At 44.5% G+C, this 21,189-nt stretch overlaps 1 protein-coding gene across 1 annotated transcript; it reads left to right on the plus strand.

The window, feature by feature from the left end:
- The first annotated feature begins 256 nt into the window (after positions 1–256).
- Der-2 (Derlin 2) lies at positions 257–16,275 on the plus strand. The gene is made up of 6 exons (XM_077676704.1): positions 257–561; positions 3,189–3,254; positions 4,640–4,807; positions 5,098–5,293; positions 6,858–6,948; positions 15,177–16,275. Exons 1-6 carry the CDS (start codon positions 469–471, stop codon positions 15,283–15,285), a joined length of 723 nt encoding a protein of 240 aa, XP_077532830.1. The 5' UTR covers positions 257–468; the 3' UTR covers positions 15,286–16,275.
- The last annotated feature ends 4,914 nt before the right edge of the window (positions 16,276–21,189 follow it).

Consider the following 21,189-nt stretch of genomic DNA (forward strand, 5'->3'; position numbering starts at 1 on the left):
ACGGGCGTGCGCTCAAGGCACGCTTGCACGAGCGCTCGGCATTTTCTTGGTTTTGTAACTGCGAATACCATACACAAACGATTTGCTCAACAGCTTCGCTGTCCATATAATACGGGTAAATGCTCTGCGTATATTTTATTCGTCATTATTTCGCGCAACACGCGCTGGAGGAGGTAGAAGCGCGTCAGCGACATGGTCTGGTTCTGGCAGTTTTCGTTTCGCAAAGAAGACTATCGACTAGTGTTGGCTGCGCAACGGCTGTAGCCGTGCCGATAGCCGGCTAGCTGCTGGTGTGATGTCGGTTGAAGGTCTGCGTCCCCAGAAGCAGTGAATTACACGTGGATTAGTCTGTATTGATTGTGGTGAAGGGGACTTCGGCGTTATGCCACCGACACAGCCCGTGTTGTAGCCCGTGGCCCCACACATGTGCGTGAACTCGTTGGCCCTTCGAACACTGAGCGAGACGTCATGGCACTGCGTATGTTGACGCAAGAATTCATGCAAATCCCCGTCGTCACTCGGACATACACAGTGGCGTGTGTGCTTACGACGGCGGCAGTAGTAAGTACAGGGTGCGGTGACATCTACGTGCGCACAGAGTGAAATTGTGGCGACCCGAATCCGCCTTGTGTACAGATATCGTTGCGAACGAAACCCACTTGGTCGACTGCACACACTCGTTGTAGAGGTGGTAAATGGACGGGAGTTGCTTGAGCGATGGATCGATTAATAATTTCCTGCCTATTACACTGCCGTTAAGCGTTTATTTAGCTTTCCTCGCAACCTGTTTGCAATTTTGATGATGCTGCACTTGTGGACCGGCGTTTGTCCGCTTAGTGCGTGCGTCACCATCTTTTAACTTGAGGGAAAAGTTGAATGGTAAACACGCGCGCGTTAGTAGCCAAGCGCTCAAGACAGGAAAAAAAATTCCAGGAAAGTAGCCAAGACGTTAGTAAAGCCTCGCCGTGCATTCAGTACAGGCGTCAGGGTTTCCGTTGCGCCTTTTGTTGGAGATGCGAGCCCAGATCGCGCTGAACTCGCAGCTATTTCGTTGGTGTTTCCGGGCGCAAATTTTTACAACCTTTGAACGCTATATGCCACCGCAGTGGCGCCGGTTATGCGCGTCATTGGCCTTTTGTTTTCATTTATTTTTTTCTCTCCGCTTGTTGGCTTTTGCAGCTGACGTCGTCCAGCTGTTATGAAGCGCATTTTGCGTCACCTGCCGCACGGTGGCCACCGCTTGTCTCAAATGCTTGCAACGGCCGTAGTAAATCACGCGTTGCCAGGTGCAGAGGGGAGATTGAACTACCCCATTGCGATCGTTAGGTAAAATTTGCAAAAAATGGGTAGAGATCTACTACTAAAAGGTTGCCGCTAAAGCTCGCGCGCACACATACACGGAGTAAAACTTAGCGCCTATCCGTCTAAAAGCTGTAGTTCAATATAAAATGTGCACATGTCAAAACAGCGGTCCGAGCCATGTTGTCATGGTTAGGCAGTAATACTGTTTTTCTGCATAAACCTTTTCGGGCGCTGACATTTTTGCCAACAAGATTGGTTGGCTGTTAGCGCACTGAAATGTCATTTTTTAGGCTATTTCTTTTAGCACCATGCGGGGAAACAGTAAATGACTGTTTTGTTTACAACAACAAAAAACCTTGTTCCATTAGTAAGCGCTGCCTTGTGTAGGTTGTTGCTTTTGTGCACCTGGGGATTTTAATTAAGAGCTTGAAGAGGCGACGTAATCCAAGCTGCTTTCTATAAAATTATAGGGAATCACGGTATTGTTCTGTCAAAAACCCAGGTGTTTTGGTCGAACTGCTGGCTTATTCATGGTCAAGTTTGGTACAACTCAGGTGTTACGTTCAAATGGCATTGAGGTTGTCAGTGAGGTTCTTCTGTGGAAACAGAAACCAACAGCAACAACTAATCAACACAAAATGCCTACTTTTTAAGGCTCTTTACTGTCAACAGCATCCACTTTCCCCCTTTTTTTTTCTTCTTTTGAAATGCTGTTTCATCCAAGCCTGAGACATAAATCTGACTTCCATGTGAGACTTGAGTATGAATTGAGTAGTTTAGCCAAAGTGTAGAAATTGAATAAATAAGCCTGCTTTTTAGGTAGCTGTTTCGCAGTGTGCAGTCTAGGTGGTATAACATAAAAGCACAGTTCAATAGCGGTATTGAGAACTGTGCGTAGTGTGCGTATGCCACACACTCCACTGTTATACCTGTGCTGCACGCACATGAAAAATGACATTAAGTGCTTAATGCCTTAAGTTTTAATGCCGTTAATTTGCTTCTACATAAAAAATTTAATGCCATTCGCTCCAAGGTCATTTTTGGTCTAAGGAGTTTCTCACAACTCATTCGCCTTCATGACTGCCTTAAATCCTACTCTTAAACACGATGAGCACCAAATGAAACAACAAAACTCTCAGCGCCAGAGTGTTGATGCGGAAACGTAGCTGAACTTCGAGATAAGACAATTTTTTGTGCACTCTTGTTTGCGAAGTTCTGAAGAAGACAAAGTTTACTAAAAAGCTGGCAAAATGAAAAACATCGTTTTACTCGTCGTTTTGAATTTTTCGGATTTTGCTACCGCTGGCAGGCGACGTAAGCTGCTGAAGCCACTTTTAGAAATGGCTCGCACCATTTTTTAGAAAACGCTATTTCCCATAACGTTTCTTTTCACAAAAAACATTTTGAACCCTTCTAAGACATTTTTCTCTATGTTAAAAACTTGTAAAATGTGAGTGCGTTTCTCTTTTTGGTCGTTATCACCATTATGCCTAACACATTTAATACCTTTGCGTGTAGCACGGCCCGCCCGAATAATCTCATTCGGTATCTTAAGGCCTTAAACACTTAATGCAATTTTTCGTGTACGTGTGGCACGGGTGCAAATGTAGGATGTCGTAAACTTCAGTCTGCTGCTCCCTAAGCACAATCTAGTGGTTGAAGGGCTGCCGAATAATGAAATAATGCCATTCAGATGGGTAACACGGAGGTATCACCTCAGGCTTCCACATGCAACTGACTCAGTTTGAGCCCCAGCAGTCGGTCCTTTTTTTATCTTTGTGTTAGGACAAGCTTTATTTCATTATGCTTCGTGGCAAATGCTTCACAGTCTCTTGTGTATGTTGCAGAGTGTTTTCGAAATAATTCTCCCTTTTTTTCTTTTTCAGCACCTAGACATCATTTCTCCATTCCAACTTTATTTCAACCCTACCTTGATAATAAAGCACTATCAAGTAAGTTTTTTTTTTTTTTTTTTTTTACACCCTGGAAATGAATGGATGAATGAATGAGTTCGTGTATCTCCCTCTGGGTATGTCATCACCATCATCATCGTGTAAATAGCTAACGGGCCATTAAGGATGTCATCTCTTCATTGGCCATCCATGGCCCTGAACAATGCTGCCGGTCTCCTCGTGCTGTAATGCGAGTTAATGGCTTTTATTTAAGATATCAGACTCAAGCCAAAGGCCCTTGTGGGAAAGGGGAGCAAGGGCAAGGGAAGATGGTTCAAATAAAATCTGTCGTTGGTGCTTGGTCTGAAACCGGCGAAAGGCCATCATTCCATAAATAAAGCACCACTGGGCAGCCGATACTCCCTACAGAAAAGTGTTGTGAGCCTTCTGCCAGACGACCCGCCGCGGTGGCTCAGTGGCTAAGGCGTTGCGCTGCTGAGCACGAGGTCGCGGGTTCGATTCCCGGCCGCGGTGGCCGCTTTTCTGATTGAGGCGGAAAGCAAAAACACCCGTGTGTACGAGATTTCGGCGCACGATAAAGATCCCCAGGTGGTCAAAATTAATCTGGAGCCCTCCACTACGGCGCGCCTCATCGCCTGCGTTGCGTCGGCGCGTTAAACCCCACAATCAATCAATCAACCTTCTGCCAGACGAATTTTGAACCATACACAAGCTAAAGTAGTGACGAAAGTGTCAGTTGAGACGTGAGGTATTTGTATTTAATTTGCCACAACTGTTTTTGAATGTATGTAACAGTTCGTGGCTGCAATGTGCCGGGAAAAAGGGCCTATGTCAAACTTTACAACCTGCAATACTCTTTTTTTTTTTCAAATGTAATCTACCGTATTTTCGTGCGTAAAACCTGCACCAAAAATGCAAAAATTTCTGGGGAAAAGTAGGGGTGCGGATAGTATGCGGGATTTTTCCTTTAGTGCCGCTTCACGGCAATGCGCGTTGTGCCGGGAAGATGACCTTATGTACAACAGTGAGGACTGCGGCTCAAGTGATAGCCCTAGCGAGAGCATTGACACTGAGTGAATTGACTTTTGCCTTGCAGTATTCTACTTGCTAAATATACGCTTTTTCGGTCTACATAGTATGTGATGTGTTGCTTGAGCAGTAGCTTTGGTGCAGCCTTTCCTGTATCAAATGTGTGGGCAATATGCAAGTATTTTTTTTCTTTTCCGCCGGGCTAGAAGTGGGGGTGCGTTGTTACATGCAGGGGTGGGTTATATGCGCGGAAATACGGTACATCTTGCTTCTCAATAATGAATTCAATTCTCTGCTCAGTGCGTCATGTGACTGCTTAGGTGGGGACGGAATGTGGCACCGTTTTGCTTTACTAGCTTTACGCACTTAAACCGCTATTGCTTTCTGCTTCCCAGGTATGGAGGCTGATAACGACCTTCCTCTTCTTCGGCACACTGGGTTTTGCCTTCTTCTTCAACATGCTGTTCACGGTCCGGTACTGTCGGATGCTCGAGGAGGGATCGTTCCGGGGCAGGACGGCGGACTTTTTCTACATGTTTCTCCTCGGCGGAACACTCATGATTGTATCCTTCTGGTAGTGACCCTGCAAGACTGGCTTTTAAAATTGTTGCCTTTACTTTGTAAAGTCGGAAATTAAGGCCCACACTGTCAGTATTGTTGCAATCGGCTGATTGAAGCTTAGCTGTTGTCAGAGAGAAATCAGGATTTTCTCAGTTGCCTGCTGCTACGTTAGCAGGCATGTGGTCTCTCTGAACGGACCTCGAGAATCCAGCTAGCTCGTTTTACACGTGCATGATCTTCTGTGGCTGCATTCGAGCTGTGGGGCCGGTGTTCCTTAGCGCTGCCGTCGCAGGTGATAGGGATGTTTGTGAACCAGCTGTTCCTGGGGCACGCCTTCACCACGATGCTGGTGTACATCTGGAGCCGGCGCAACCCATACTTCCGGCTCAACTTCTTTGGCCTGATCAACTTCCAAGCACCGTACCTGCCCTGGGTGCTCCTGGGCTTCTCCCTCCTCCTGGGCAACTCTGTAATTGTTGACATCATAGGTGAGCCGGCACTCTTTTTTTTTTTCAAATCAAATCAATTTCATTCTCAGCCTTACAATGTTGAAGGTCATCCTGGCGTGAAAGCTGCTAGACGCAGCTTGACGGGGCCAGGGCACCCAGTAGAAACTTCGACGACACACGTGCATACAGTGCCTACTGAAAACAACAAAATTTATACAATCACTTGATATAACGAGTCCCTTTTTTAAAGGCTTTTTCCGGCGGCCAAGTTTGTTGTCAACCTGGTCTTAATGGTCTCCTTCAGCATTTTCCTAGCCAAACTCAGTTTTATTGGAAGTCATCATTTTGTTGGTAGTAAGCAGTAAGGTGTGCCCTGCAGCTAAAATTTAGCAGTGTCATTAGTTTACAACTGTAGTCTTTGCCATGAGTTTATGTAGATTCGAATAATTTAGGCATTTCTTTCTTTCTTTTTTTTCGGCAATAAAGCCACAAACGTGTTTGCTTAAATTCTGTTGGTACTGCTCACTATGTGGAGCACTTGGAACTTAATCTTGTAAGAGTGGTGTACGATTGGAAAGGGTCTGGCGGCACTTTTTTTGCCCTCCTCAGAGCACCTAGTGAAACAGGTGTGAGCCTAGGTTAGTATGTGCTGTTCGTTATGACCAAGCGAACCATTATATACATAAAGGTGGTGGTGTGTCTTCACAGGTAATCAGGCATGTGTGCTTTGGACATAAAGGCAGCTGAGATGAAATTAGCATCAAAATCATGTATATACAGCTTAGCCCAGTAATGTGTTAAATGGACAAAAGTGCGAATTTATTGTTTTAATAGTACATAGATGGGTTGTGCTATTGGCTATTCACTCCGTTGAATCTGTGATGCACTATTGGGGGCACTTTATTGTTTGTTTAAATTCCCACTGAAAACAGCATACGGTGTCTTAGCAGCATCGGCGTGGTTGGCGTTTTTAAAGGATGAGAGTCTTTCTTGGGGGGTTCCCTAAATGTGAAAATTTTTGGTCTGCGTGTCTGTCGCTCGATTAGTCGCCGCCCGGCCAAAAATTTGGCCACGTATATGTTTGCTATCTATGCTGCAAATGTACTGCTCCCATGGCTCATATGTGCCCGCATTATTCAGTGCAAAGGATCGCTTCTCGGCTTTTTGGCTAGCAGCAAAGTTATTCAGTGCAAAGGAAATGTTCAGCATTTTTTAGGCACAGTTTACTATAAGTAAATAACTAAGAATACCAGTGTTATTTTAGTCAAAAAAGACACACAGGGTTGGCTCTTATGATAGCAGGTAAAAAAAATAATGCATTAAAAATAATGTCAAAGTTGGGAAATAAAAGCATGGAGTCCCATCAATGTACATAACAAATGCTGAAAATTTGGCTTGATTTAACAAACCTCTGTGTATTTGTCATGGGAGGAGGGAACGGGGAGGGAAGGTCTTGGGGGTGGGAAAGGGGAGAGTAAAGGGAGTTACGGGGCATCAACTTTCGATGACATTTGCAGTGAAGCAAGCAGATACGCGACCATTTTTTTTGTCTCGCTCACTTCGCTCTGTGTGCGTGACTTCCTTGCCCTTGGCTTTGTTGCAGGCGTGATTGTGGGTCATATTTATTACTTCCTCGAGGACGTCTTCCCAAACCAAAGAGGCGGGTTTCGCCTGCTGGCCACACCAAATTTCATGTGAGTTCTCACGCATTCCGTCACGCAACTCTTTCTAGATTCCTTATCGAAGCCCTCATAAGCCATCTGCAGTATTCAAAGCATGTAGTGCAAATAAATTTGGTGATATCATCGACAATGTGCTCATAAGGTGAAAACCTTGTGCTTTATAATCAAGCTTTACAATAATGCGACTAACCGAGGTCATATTACATGTTACAATGTCGACAGAAATGCCACAGGAGTTAGTCATGGTGAACAGATATTCTGTGTTTATTTTATCAGTACATTGAGCCTGTAGCTGATTGCCTTAAAAGTGAGCACAGTATGAAGATGAGAACCAAAAATAAAAACGATGCAGTCTCTCAGTAAAAAAAAAAAGAGGACACAAATCAGCAACCTAAGTGATTTTACACGTTTTTGTAAGCATGTTAAACTTGACTCAAAGGCACTCACTTTAAATTGTTTTTGTCCACGAATGACACGGGCACAAACGAGATCACAGTAGGATCCCATGAGAGCTTCACCAAAAAATAACCATGTACCAGCAATACGAGTGGTTAAGCTATTGCCACACCTTTGATCAGTCAGGAAATTTTTGATAAGGTGCTAAGGGAAAACCTTGGAAACTTGAGGAATCATGGAAGGATAATTAGGCAGACCTGTTTTTTAGCCCACAAAACCTAGTAGAGCATTTCATGTGTGTAATAGCATGACCATCAGCTCTGTGCAAGCTTCAGATGATGTACCCCGTGCTGAGGTTTAGATTTCTCTACAGTTGGACAATTTGAGCCTGTCTGAGCTATGAAGCTTCCTAACGAGGAAGTGGGCACTCCGAGTTTTTGCTATTTCTTCCATTTTGACAGTGCACGGTTGTGATAAAGTAAGCGATGCTTTCGTGTTCCTCTGTTACGAGGGCCACACAGATGCACAATAAAAGCTTGATGATATGAATCTCAGGGGTCGTGTAAAATATTCGTATCATCCGAAATTTGTGTTACAAAAAAGCAAACAAAATCGCCATTTAGAAAGCCAGAAAATCCATGCCCAGCCTTGAAGCAGTAAATCCAGCCTCCGGAGTCTGGAAAGGGCCCACTCCGGCAATAATGCGATGCTGTAGGCTTTTAAAGACGTTAGTCTTTCTGGGGTTACTTAAACCCAGAAATTTTGGTCTGCCTGGCTGCCTGTGACTCGATTCAGCTACCCAGCCAAAGTAAAGTAGATATTGCGCAATAGTCTTATATACTCACAGCCAAACATAACTGTCTAAGCCTGGTTTATATGTTCATACTTGTCAACTTTGTTGAACAAGAACAAGACATTACGCAAATATAAGACAGGAAATTAGTACACAAGGGATATTTACAGTGTTCCTTTATTAAAAAATTTACGTATGCTTGGTTTTCCGATAGCAAATGATATTCTACATCTACTGCAGAAAACCGCCACCTGCTGTTGCCTGCGCCACCTCCTGGCGGCATATGAAAAATCACGCAGCAACAGCAACGAAAGGTTCCACTAGCTAGGTTCCACGTTCTGCTTGGAACACATGTGGAGCACGGCCACGCGGTTTTATAAATTTTGTAGTCGGCCGCCTCGATTCACGCGCATCTCCGCCGTACTGCAGCGCTGGCATCGAGGAGCCAGACCTGTAGCAGTGGAACACGGTAAATTCAAATTGCCTTGTGCAAACCAGGGTGTCGAACCGGAACTTTTTCGGGTTCGGTTCGGGTTCGGGTTCGGTTCGGGTTCAGTTCCGGCGCACCATTCCGTTCCGGTTCGAACCGGTTCGAACCGGTTCAGGCGGGTTCGAACGGGTTCGGAGAAAAAAAAAAGCAAGCGTGTTTTTTTCTGTTAATTTTTTTTGTGCTCGGTTTTCGTTTCCTTGTCAGGTTTCCTTGTCAAAAACGAAGCCATAATGTAGGTTTTTTTGTGCAAATGTTTTGTTTTGGCCAAAAATAAGCAACCCTGCAACACTTTTTTCAACTTCGTTCGAAATCTTGAATGCTTGCAGAAAGTAGTCAACCAACACATCCAGTACTTAGATCAGGGAGTCGGAAAGTCCCTCAGACAAAAAGTACTGCTTTGTCCCCATTAGATAACTTACAAACTTGCTTGAAATATTTTTTTCTCTTCCCCAGTCTTGCCGTTCTTTTACCGCTGGAATGACGTCACTACAGCCATGTAGCGGCTATATGCCGGCTTTCCTTAAGTTGCGACATTAAAATGAAACCACAACAGCGAAGCAGAAACGGAAGGCGTATCTGCTAGGACGAGCAAATCCCTCACTGCTCCTCTGTGCTGGCAATAGCTATAACTTTTGCAGAGCTTCCAGATGCGAAGATAAGAGTGAGAGCGTTGATCTAAAGTGTTGAAGAGTTCTTTTAACTGTAAAATGTACTGCAAAATGTTTTCTATAGTAGGTCCACGATTACAACATCAACTGAAGCGAAATGAAAAATTAGCTCGGACACATAAGACTGCGTATTTGTCTGAATTTGTAAGCCCTGCTTTTTATGGCCGCAAGTTTATTTTTATTCATTTAGTTTCTTTCATTTTTATAATTTAATTTAATTTATTCTTGGATCATAACACTACGATTTTATACCCCGCAGTTGTTTTCTTGAGGAAGAAAATGACGGACGATTACGACACTCGCTAATGCGAAATTTGAGTGCAGCGCGAGCTGTAGTCTTCTCGGCGACGGCGCATAGATGCTATAGCTGTGACTCAGGAAGTGATCGCGTCATCAGCTAATGCACGACGGCGCGCGGCATACTCTGTCGTTATCTCGTAAGGGGTGTCCACTGTGAAGCACGTCTCGCACGGTCACGGAATTACGCCCTCCCCCTTACACTTTCGTCATACTTGCAACCTCCGTTTTCCTGCCAGCTCTATCTTCGGTGGCGTCTTCGTTCTCTCGGTTACAATGAGTCCAACGCTAAGGGACTACGCGAAACCACAGGAGCGGGTGCTTAAGGGCTGTGCTCTAACGCATGGTTCGACGTAGCCGCTGTGCAGCCATGTGATCCACTCCCTTCGCCGACAAGTGACGGGCCGCACATCGTCTCCAAATAATGCGTTCTCGCCACAGTCTTCTGGAAGGCAAACAGGTAGCCTCCTGACCAGTGGGCAGCACACGGGTGCCTCCGACGCCTTCCCCTTGTGCATCTTCGCCAGAATCTTCTGGTAATGGGCAGCCTCCCTGCAGACTGCCTATTGCCCCGTCATACTAAGCAGACGACCCGTCCGTCCACAATCGTTTTAATGCGTACCATTCTTTGCCCCCAGCAAGGACCGTGTAACCCCTTTCATTTCAACAAAAATACCGATTTCGCGGGAGTTCCACCTGTAATCGCTATAATAGCGTAAATAGAGATAACTGGTCGCACAAAATTTCTGAAAAACTAAAAAATAAAAAAAGTAATCACCGAAACTGGTAAACCCTGTGACAACCTGCATTTCCACAATAATGAGGATTTCGGGAAATTTCCACCTGTAATCGTTATCATCATCATCATTTATTAAACCCTTAAGGACTCCAGAGGGGTATTACATAAGGGGGGGGGGGGGCAGAGTCATCAGTAGTGCATATGTGGTACAAGAAAGATACGGTTGGGTACAATGGTTCATTAGACAATTTAAACAACAACAAATTTCATTAGAGAATTTAACAACAACCAAAATAATAATAAACTAAAAAAGGCAGCAGCGGCAAGTCTTGGGAATTATATAAATTAAAGTCTAAGGTGAGAAAACAATAATTTCGTGGGATTGCGTTCACGGACAACAGAGTGTGGCAGCTTGTTCCATTCTTCGATGGCACGTGGTAGGGTAAAGGGAGATAATTAGTCGAACAAAATTTATAAATGTAAAAAATAAAAAAATATAAAATAATTGAGGAAACTGGCAAACCGTGTAACACCCTGCATTTCCACAATAAGGCAGATTTCGGGAGTTACAAATGTAATCGTTATAATAGCGCAAATGGAAATAATTGGTCGAAAGAAATTTTGAAAAACTATAAAATAAGAAAAATAATAAGCAATTCAGGAAAATGGGGAACCGTATAACTGCCTGCATTTCCACAATAATGGAGATTTCGCGAATATTCCATTTGTAATTATAGCAGCGTCAATTGAGATAACTGGTCGGACAGGATTTATAAAAACCAAAAAATTGGCTGTAGAAACTCACACTGAGGACAAGCGGCATAGAAATGCTACGCATTAGTGATAATTTTTTGAATTTCTGCAGAAATTTTTTAGTTCCCTGGAGTGCCGCCATGGCACAATATTTTGCGTCTCCGCCGCCTCTCCCCTCCGCCCGGGCTTCTCGTGGCGGGCCGCCCCTCGTCCCGAAATCCCGCATCCTCGCAGGAATCGCCTGCCTGGCAGGCAGCCAAGGCAGGCAGGTAGTGTACTGGCGAGCGGAAAGTCTTTTTGGCGCGCAGGAGAGCCTGAGCGCCCAACATCTTTTTGGGTTCCACCAAATGTCTAGGCACGCACGCGCGCATGCACCCCTGTTTTCGCACAATGAGGCAAATAATTTTTCATTGAAATGAATTGATTGGTCTGCTACGCTTTTTATGTACCCCTTGTTTCAACGGCGCTTTAGCTTTAACACGAAATTATTAGCACTGCTAGAAGTCGAAAACAGCCCCGCGTCGGCGTCAACCTCCGACTGTCAAGCGTGGCTGGTGGCGTTTAAAGCGATTTCCTTCTGCTCATCTTTCATGTGCTAATGTACCAGTTAGAAAGAAAGAACGGCTTTAATGACTCATTGGATGCTGTGTACAGGACGACATTGGATAGGGAACCACCGGAGATAGAAACTTGCTAAATGGCACTTCAGCGACGAAAGATAATAGCTGAGTGAAGTCACAAGCAGCAGTAATTATCCCTCGCAGAGAGAGGGAAAATGAACGTTAAATAAATCGAGGAAAAGTTTCAGAGAGGCGTCCTCATTCAAGGGATAGAGTCGACAGTCGTTTCCTTCAAGAGAAACTGATCTTCCAGACCGGAGCTGGACAAGGCTTTCTCCCAAATTTCTATGGAAACGTGTAGGCTGGGTGGATCTAGGGTGGACTTGTCGCAGCCGCCTACTGTGTGTATGAGGTTCCCAGGCTCTCCACAGAAGCGACGAAATGGAGAGAATTGTGTCCGGTCAAAGAGGTGAAGACTGGTGATGTGTGGGAAGGTGTTAATCCGCAGTGCACGGAATAATCTTTCCTGGTTATTCGCTAGTGATTAGTGCGGGAAGGAATACGTTCTACGGGAGAGCCTATAGTGCTAATTAATTTCCTGGTTATTGTACAGGATGCATGCGCTTGGACTCGGCTTCATCAGCGCTGGCTAAGCGGGTGAAATGTCCAGCCACGAGGTTGGTGATCTTGTCTGCCGGCGATACCAGTATGAGCTGGTGCCCATACAATCCTGGCTGGTCTCGTTGGTGGTCTCTGCCTGTTCATTCGAAGTGTTGTAACATGCAATAGACTGTTGGCAAAGTTGTGCCACGCCTGATAAGAGTCTGTTATTAGACTTCTGGCGGCCCTTTGGCTAAGCGCACGTGCAATCGCCTCTTCCTCAGCTTGGAAGGGGCTGTGTTCGGGGGTTGAGATGCTACACCTGTGGAAGGCTGCAGAATGGTAGCACGAAGAACGAGAAGGTATCGGAGAATGCTATCGGGTGTCTTTCGCATCAAACCAGTTGATCGTTCCTTTTTTTCTTTCAGTTTAGTTGCATCCTAGTCTTACCTGATATATATACACATTTTGAGAACCTTTTGGTGAATATAAGACATGCATTAGGCAATCAGTTTTTAACTTCATTGCGAGATCTAAATCTTACGCGAGAAATAACATAAGAGCGCAATACGTGCATAAAAAAGGCCTTTTATAGCATTCAGGTGGTCGACACATAACTTGCCAGCTATTTTGTGCGTAACTAAATTTCCTGATTGGTCGAGAAAGAACGCTGCAAAATTTACAAATGCCAAGGACCCCAAATCTATCGTGTTTGGTCCAACCCTCCAATCCGCCTTAACTGACCCGCTAATTCCTCTAATCCATATTAATCACCACACAGTCCCACTAATTCACATTAGTTCATTCACTCATCTCACTAAACCACCCCAGTCTACCGGCTAATCCGCGTTAATCGACTAAAATCCATGCATCGAAGTGCTATCGCATTAACTTTAAAAGTGAAAATGAGAAGGCCCCAATTTTTTTTTCAATTCTCATGTTCTGCTAGGGTAGTAACCAAAGGACACAACGGCACTGTACAAGAAAAAGTGATGGTGACGTAGAGAACTGTGAGTGTTTGTGTCTCAGTGCTGTTTTTATATAAGTGCCCACTCAAACTAAAATAAGTGGAATATACGGATTTATTGTTGATGGTGTCCCTGAAGGCCTTCACTAGCGGACACGGATGCATTCGAATTAACAACATGAAAACTTCACACGATTTTAAACACACTGCAGATAGAAACCATAAAGAATACCCCATGATATGTTGCCACGGAATATGCGTTCTAACTTAAGTTATTGTAAATGCAAAAAGATAATTTGGGGAGATGGGCAATACCTAAAGCAAACTAATAGTGTATACGGACTTTACATTAAATTTAGGGTAATAATAAGATGAGAACCTTATGGGCATTGGGAACTGCAGACTATGCAAAATATTGCGTGGTGCCGACTGACGAATGGTAAAAATATCTTCGGATGCAAGGTAGGGTACCGAGATGGAAAACTAGAAATCACAATTTTGAGGCCCCGGAACCGGTTCGGAACGGTTCCTTCAATTCGTTCCGGTTCGGGTTCAGTTCCAAAATGGCAGAAAAAAATACGGTTCCGGTTCAGTTCCGGTTCCGGGCAAAAATTCGGGTTCGGTTCCGGTTTTCGGTTCGGTTCCGGTTCCGGTTCGACACCCTGGTGCAAACCTTTAGTGTGTTTACCTTGGAATGAACGCGACGGTACAGGAACAGCATGAGAGGTGAGCGGGAAAGCAAAGGGGGGCATGTCCTTGGCAAATGTCTACAAAGACTATCTTTGTAGACATTGGCGGCGTATCTGCTCCTGTCATTGCAAATGCTGAAAGAGCATGCCAGCTATGTTCACCCCAGCAGCAGTAACCTCTGTAAGCCATGTCATAATGCACTTTCTTCCCCTCCTTTGCACCCGTGTTGGAGCATCGCCTATTTCGCATGATCTGATCCCGCCGACCAAGTGGACAAAGTCGATGCCGCTAGGCTGAGGTTGTTTGCAAGAACAGAGCGTTTTCTTTTTGGATCCTCAATGACCTTTCTTAAGAACTCCTGCTTCTCCCTAAATGAAAGCTCTTTTCACTTTCTGTCCGGGACTACGGAGATTTGCGTTGCAAGAACGTCTGTGGCTCAGCTCAAGTGATGAAAAGTGGCAGGAAGAGGTTGCCGGTATTGGGCCGCTTCAACTCCGTACGGTGCATGCAGTTGCCGCTGTGTTATTGGTTACCTTTCGCTGGCCATAAAAATAGTCCACTGGTTTTTCTTCTCTTTCCTAGTTTGTTTATTCCTCCCCCTTCAGAGGTGTCCTAGCTCCTTATCCCATTCATTTATGGCACAGTCGGAAAGTGGAAAAAGGAGGTGCTGGTTTGCCTCTCCGTGCTTGGTGCAGCCTCCTGGCTTTTTTTTTTATTATTTATTTTTGTTTTATTTTTGGCATTTTAGCATTTTTAGTTATTTCCCTTCCTATATGTTGTCTTTTGTATGCCTTATATTTATGTGCCCAGTGCATCGCCCGAGAAGGCCCTTGCGCTGTTGGTGAGCATTTAAAATAAATAAATAAATCGGTTTTTAGCAGTATTGGCCGACTCGCACAAACCGGTCAGTGACCGATAGAGTGGGAGATGCCTCGGGGAGCCAGTACCACAGCACCGTCTTCCCTAATTATCTAGCAAAATAGTTTGTAGCTTGTATTAAGCTTGGCATATTTGCTATCACTCCATGGTTATTTTTTGGCTGAAGTGAAGTCGTATGCAGTGGTATGGTCTGTTTAAAGTCAGTCTCACCAAAACAAACATTTGTGATGTGAATGTTCTTCAATTATTACAAACAAACGTAAAATGCGTGCCAATTTAAATGCTTGCAACACTGCAGAGATCGCACAACTGGTTTCGAAATTTGAATAAACTATTTTCAATATACTTAGCACCGCCGGTGGGTGTTTCCTCCGAGTTTGACGGGGACATTATTCTCTCTTGTTGCAGCAAACACCTGTTTGAGTCACCGCCGGCAGACCCCAACTACAACCCACTGCCCGAGGACAGGCCGGGGGGCTTTGACTGGGGCAACAACGCAGGAAACAGGGGCGCCTAGCTCTGGGGACGCAGCCTCCCCCTCTCACTGTTACTGTTCTCACCATCAGTCCGAAATTGTTTGACGGCCTTGATGGGTGACCTGCGTGAAAGAAATTTTTTTTTTTTTATTAAAAAAAGCTGTACATTTGTCATTTTTTGTTTTTATTTGGCGCTGCTTTGAGGCAGTAAGGTGCTGCTTGTAATGTTCGTGATGTTCCACAAATAGTCTTCTGTTTGTGTTCAATTAGGCCTTTTTGTAATGGAATTGGCTTCGACATCATGTTTCGGTGGTCATCAAAAGGTCGTGCTTATTCTAGGTCAGTTCTGTACGTTAGAGGCCATGTGAGGACAAAAAAAAAGGAATGTATCTTTGCGAAGTCATGTTTGGGGACAACTACCTGCAGACCTCCTTTCGTTGTGATTGTACACAAACCTTTCTTTTGTAGGTTGTAGGTTGACTGCCACTAATGTTGGGCAAGTCTCCTCGGGAAAAAAAAAATGAGAAAGCTAACCTATGTTTGAATACCTGTCATAATCGTGACTCCCATTTGTGGTATTTGAAGCAGACATGAGTGGACATGTGTGGCGGTTACAGCAAAGCAGTGGTTATGACAAAGTAATCCAGACTTCATTGTGAGGTAATCCAGACTTCATTGTTGTGCGCCTGCCAGCTGCGAAAGAACGCGCCGAACAGTGCTACGGTAGCATACAGTACCAAAATAAACATAGCTTTCAGACAGGGATACTAGCTTCGTTAGCTGCATTGTGGGTCTCGATGAAAAGAAATGAGGGTGCATGGGATAGAGTGACAATATTGATTGAACACTTGTTACCCATTGCCTGCGAGTGAGCCTTTTTGGATCCTAGCCTAGCAAGGGCATGGCGTGGTTGGCTACACCGGCTCAATTCTGCACTGCGACCGAAACTGACCGAGTTCAGCCTGCTTTTGTAGTAGCGAGAAGACAAAGTGTGTTCAGTTTTGAAATAAACACTTATTTTGTTACCATAATTGGGACTCAGTGAAAAAAGCAGATACATATATATATATATATATATATATATCATCACCAGCCTATATATATATATATATATATATATATATATATATATATATATATACAGGGTGTCCCAGCTATCATGCACCAAGATTTAAAAAAAGAGAAATAGCGTAACTCGAAGAAAACCTAGTGCATAATGTTTGCAGTACTGTGAAGAAGCGGAGAGTAATTTTTTCGTTAATGAGACTTAATTAATTAATTGTAAATAATTATCTAACTCGAGAAATACTGTCCTAATCATTCAAGTGTCAATGAGGCACTTGTAGGTGACCACGAGGGGCATCTAACTGCACTATTTTCAGCGACAAACTAATTGCGTACTCATTTATTCTGACTGATAAAGGAAACCCACGAAATATGAAAAATACCACGTGACGACGCTTACGCACGCATTGTAAAGCAGCGTCCCCAAACAAAGCTGATTGAAAGCAACTGCTTCGCCTGTTAGCCGCCCGAAGAGACAGCGCATCACCTTGATAATAGCATGCATGGAAGGAGCAGCAGCAGCAAGATTCGCGGGACGCGTGTGCAGATAAGGAACAAACTCGGTCGCGATTTCTTCTTTCTTTCTTTTGTCCATTTCATTCTGGCTAACTCAGAGGCAGCCTGTTTGAGGGCGTTGCTTTATGGTGCGCGCGGAGGCGCCGTCACGTGGTATTTTTCATATTTCGCGGGTTTCCTTTATCAGTCAAAATAAATGTGTACGCAATTAGTTCATCGCTGAAAATACCGCAGTTAGATGCCCCTCGTGGTTACCTACTAGTGCCTCATTGACACTTTAGTGATTAGGACAGTATTTCTCGAGTTAGATAATTAATTACAATTAGTTAATTAAGTCTCATTAACGAAAAAAATACTCTCCGCTTCTTCACAGTACTGCAAACATTATGCACTAGGTTTTCTTCGAGTTACGCCTTTACTCTTTTTTTAAATCTTGGTGCATGATAGCTGGGACACCCTGTATATATATATACATACATTCTGCAAATCAAGCAGAAATATAATGTCGTACTTGGGGTTTGCTCCACTTTAAAATAACTCATTATTCTGGCCCCGCAAAAGTGGATGATTAGCGAAGTGTTTTAGCACATGACATAGAGGTGGTGGAAGTTAGGTGAAACATACGAGGAAATTTTATTTCTTTTTGGCATTAGCGGTGGTCATTCCTTAGAGGGAGACATACATGCACAAGGAATTAATTTGACTCTACAAATGTTGAAAATGGTGCCTAATAATGATAATTTATCCACTCCAGATGCATATCCAAGTGATGAGACGTATAAGCTTGAAGTGAAAATCCTGCTTTGAATGGCATGCGACTTTGGCAGTGACCATGTTGTAATAGCACACGCCCCGAAAAGCCAGTTTTCCAATGCCGGGCTGTTTGACCGCTTTTTAAAGTGCACATTAAATAACACACTGTGTCACAGATTCACAGACACATAATTCTGACACGAACGGCAATATGCGTTTGCTTTTGTTGGGCCTTTCAATCTCGATTTTCCACTGAATCAAATTTAACAGCTACCAGGTGTTCAAATTTCAGCAAATTCTAGTACAGTCTTTGTAAATGCATTTGGGTAACCTTTGCCAGCAAAACTTGTCCGATATCTCGACGGGCCCAAGACGTTTGCCAACCAAGGAGAAAAGTCCCTCCTAAAAGCAGATTTGCTCTCTTAGCTCTCTTATTGTTGCAAAAAATGTTTCCACTAGCTTTACTGCAGTGCTAGCAGTAACAACCTGTATTCTCGTCTTTCTCTGAGAGGAGGGCCTAGTTTTTACGTGCTAACTTACTTTCACACCTCCAGCAGTACTTATGATGGAGAGCACCTGAGAACCGCTGAAGATCGATGGCACGCCTGATAGGTCCATAGGTGTGCACGCCTGATCCAACAGAGAATTAACATCCATAGATATAAGTCAAGCTACACTTTTAGGTGCTGCATGCGAGGAAACTCCCTGGGGTACGAAACTCTCTATGGGCCACAGCCTTCCTATGAACCAGCTGCTGTAGAGCACGTGACTCAGGTAAAGCAACAAAAGATGCTTGCTTACTATAATTCCCAGCCCGCAAGAGGCCTGTAGGCATTTTCTAAACAGCCTTTTCCAAATAGGAGATTAAGTCAACACACTCTCCGTGTACCTATTGAGGCGAAAGGTGCACTGTGGCACGTGGGGATAGCGCACTAGGAATATGGAGGCGGAGAGGGTAGTTTGAGGCTATACTACAAACCTAGCTCCTGAGGAACGCACGCCAATCCCCCTCCGCCACATGAATGACTTATGAGGGCTGCTAGGCAGCTCCGGACGGGTATATTTCGTAACATACCTATAGCAAAGTGTCCACGATACGTATACACGTCCACAGTGCAGTCGAAAGCTGACACTTGGTCAATCCACGTGGGAACGCCATAGTGAGGCTGTCCCAAAAATAAGAAACCCTAACGTGCAGCAGTAGAGGGCACCTCTCGCCAGTGACCGTTGTGAAGACCGGCTTGGGCAGGTGCAGTGGGCACACTAGGCAGCAGAGGCCATTGGAGCCCCGGACCAAGGGTACCACCCTTGCTGATCCCATCGGGAGATGAAGCATCACAGGATGATTCCACGCAGTAGAACGGAAAGTTCAGCTAGTTGGGTCTGATTCATGTTTAAAGCGCGAACAGACGATACACAAGAGGACAATAAGCGCTCGTGTTGTCCTCTACTTGTGTATTGTATGTCCGCGCTTTAACCATGAATGATTCCACGAGGGAACGAACATGCGTGGACTCGCGCATTTTTTGTTTTTCCCCATATTTTTATGAGTTATGTGCAAGCCAGAGAATAGCTTAAAACTGCAATCCGTATTCCTCTAGCATGCATGCCTCGCGAGAAAGATTTGCAAAGGTGGCGCGGGCTATTTCCGGCGACTGCACTTTTTTCCAACTTCGGGGCTTTGCGCACGGCAAGGATTGATTGTTCTTACAAAAATTTGCTTAAAAAAAAAAACCACCAAAATGTCAAACAGGTCAAAATGACAAATTTTGTGTTCTTCCGTGAAGAAAAAAATGTGAAATCGCGTCAGACGCTGGATTGCCGCTAACTTTGAAGCCCCGTATCTCCGTATCTGTAATTGTGACCAACTTGTAGGTGGTAGCTAACATGTCGACCAGATACTAACAGCGAAGCTGTTTAGCAAATCGTAATTTTTCGTGTCCGCTGTTCAAAATACCAAGAAATTGCCCGAAGGGCGCACGTGGGCGCGGTCCTTGCGGCGATCGCCCGGCAGTTGACAAAACCAAGAAAAGGTCGAGCGCTCGTGTGTGCGTGCCTCGCGGCGACCACCCAGCGTCCCGGGTGCACGTTCGTCAAGCCAAGCATACCCACTTATGGATATTGGCAAAGATTAGTAAACAAAAAAAAAAAAAAAGAAACTGGAGCGTTCGTCGTAATCGCGGCAACACCTGCTCGGAACGAGAAAGACACGTTTTAGCGTACGCCTCTCCAAGGTGATGAAAGAAAAATGAAAATGAAAGAAGCCCACACTTATAGCAACAATGATGGAATAATGGTCGTTGCAGCAGCGAAGCAGCAGCAAATCGGCTGCAATCGTGGACTTAAACCGTCGCGTGATGGCGTGCAGGTTGCGTACAGCTTCGCTACCTTCAAGTCTTGCGCGTCAGTGTAAGCTTCCTTCATTTTTTTTTGTAAACGTATCTGTAAAATATTGTTTGTCTATAAAAAATATAAGTACTATAGCAAAAAAAAAAGATTTACTGCTGTGCTTTTTCTGAAAAAGCGTAAGTTTACCGGTCTCCATTTTCTTCAAAGTTGGGAAAAAGAGACTCCTCAAGAGGGTCAACAGTACGGCTGAAAAACATGTTCCATAATTTTGTTCATACAAAAAAGTTATAAGCGGCTGAAATCACGCGTTCGAGACGCGTCTCCGCGCCGTGTGCTCCGCTACTGTCGCTTCTTTTCTGGCTTCGCGCTTTGATAAAACAGTGTCTGCTCGCATTCTGCGGCCACACCAGGTACTTTTCAACCGTTGACGTTCTTCTAAAGAGAAATCCTCGTTTTTAATTTTTTAACACGAAAGCGTTTTATTCTGGGATACACAAACATTTGAGTGACGTCACATCCGTCACGGAAATGACGCCAGTACAACGAAGCAAGTTGCCTGTAAAGGGTGCACCCCTGCACACAGGGTCTTCTTGTGGGGAAGCAACTTTTAGAACAAAGAGTACGTTGTACTTAGGGTTGTTCGTTTTCGGGTTTTACATTGTAACATGAAAGTGTTTTATGCCGGGATACACCAAGATTTAACTGACCTCATATCCGTCACGGAAATGGCGCCAGCACACCTTTTCCGAAGCGACCCCTCAGCAGGACGTCGCTGAGGGGTCGCCCTGCAAAATTAGATGACCAGCGAGAACGTGACATATAGGTAACACAGACGTTAGGTGAAAGGTACATGGTAATTTTATTTCACTTGAGCGCTGACGGTGGCAATCCCTAAGAAGGACGCATACGCACGCACACTTTTATTTTGACTCTACTGATCATAAAAAAAAAATTCACGCATCTCCACGAAGTGAATCATGACGAGTGGGCGAAGCACTGGGAATCGTTCTTACCGTAAATCACCCGTGGCATTGCCCACTCGCGCGTGTAAATGAGTGACAACGCGTGTGTACGGTATATACAATTCCAATCCATTACAATTCAATTTAATCCAATCCAATCCATTTCAATACAATCCAATGCTCCTCGCGCATGCGCAGCACGTCTCTCCAGAAGCTCTCTATCTCTCTCTAACCTTTTGTGAACATCTTATTTTGTTCTTGTGAACCTTTTGTTCACAGATGTTTCGATTTACATACACG

This window comes from Haemaphysalis longicornis, unplaced genomic scaffold (genome assembly GCF_048455015.1).
Source record: "Haemaphysalis longicornis isolate Haplotype H1 unplaced genomic scaffold, Haemaphysalis longicornis Haplotype H1 scaffold_7, whole genome shotgun sequence".
Lineage (NCBI taxonomy): Eukaryota > Metazoa > Arthropoda > Arachnida > Ixodida > Ixodidae > Haemaphysalis > Haemaphysalis longicornis.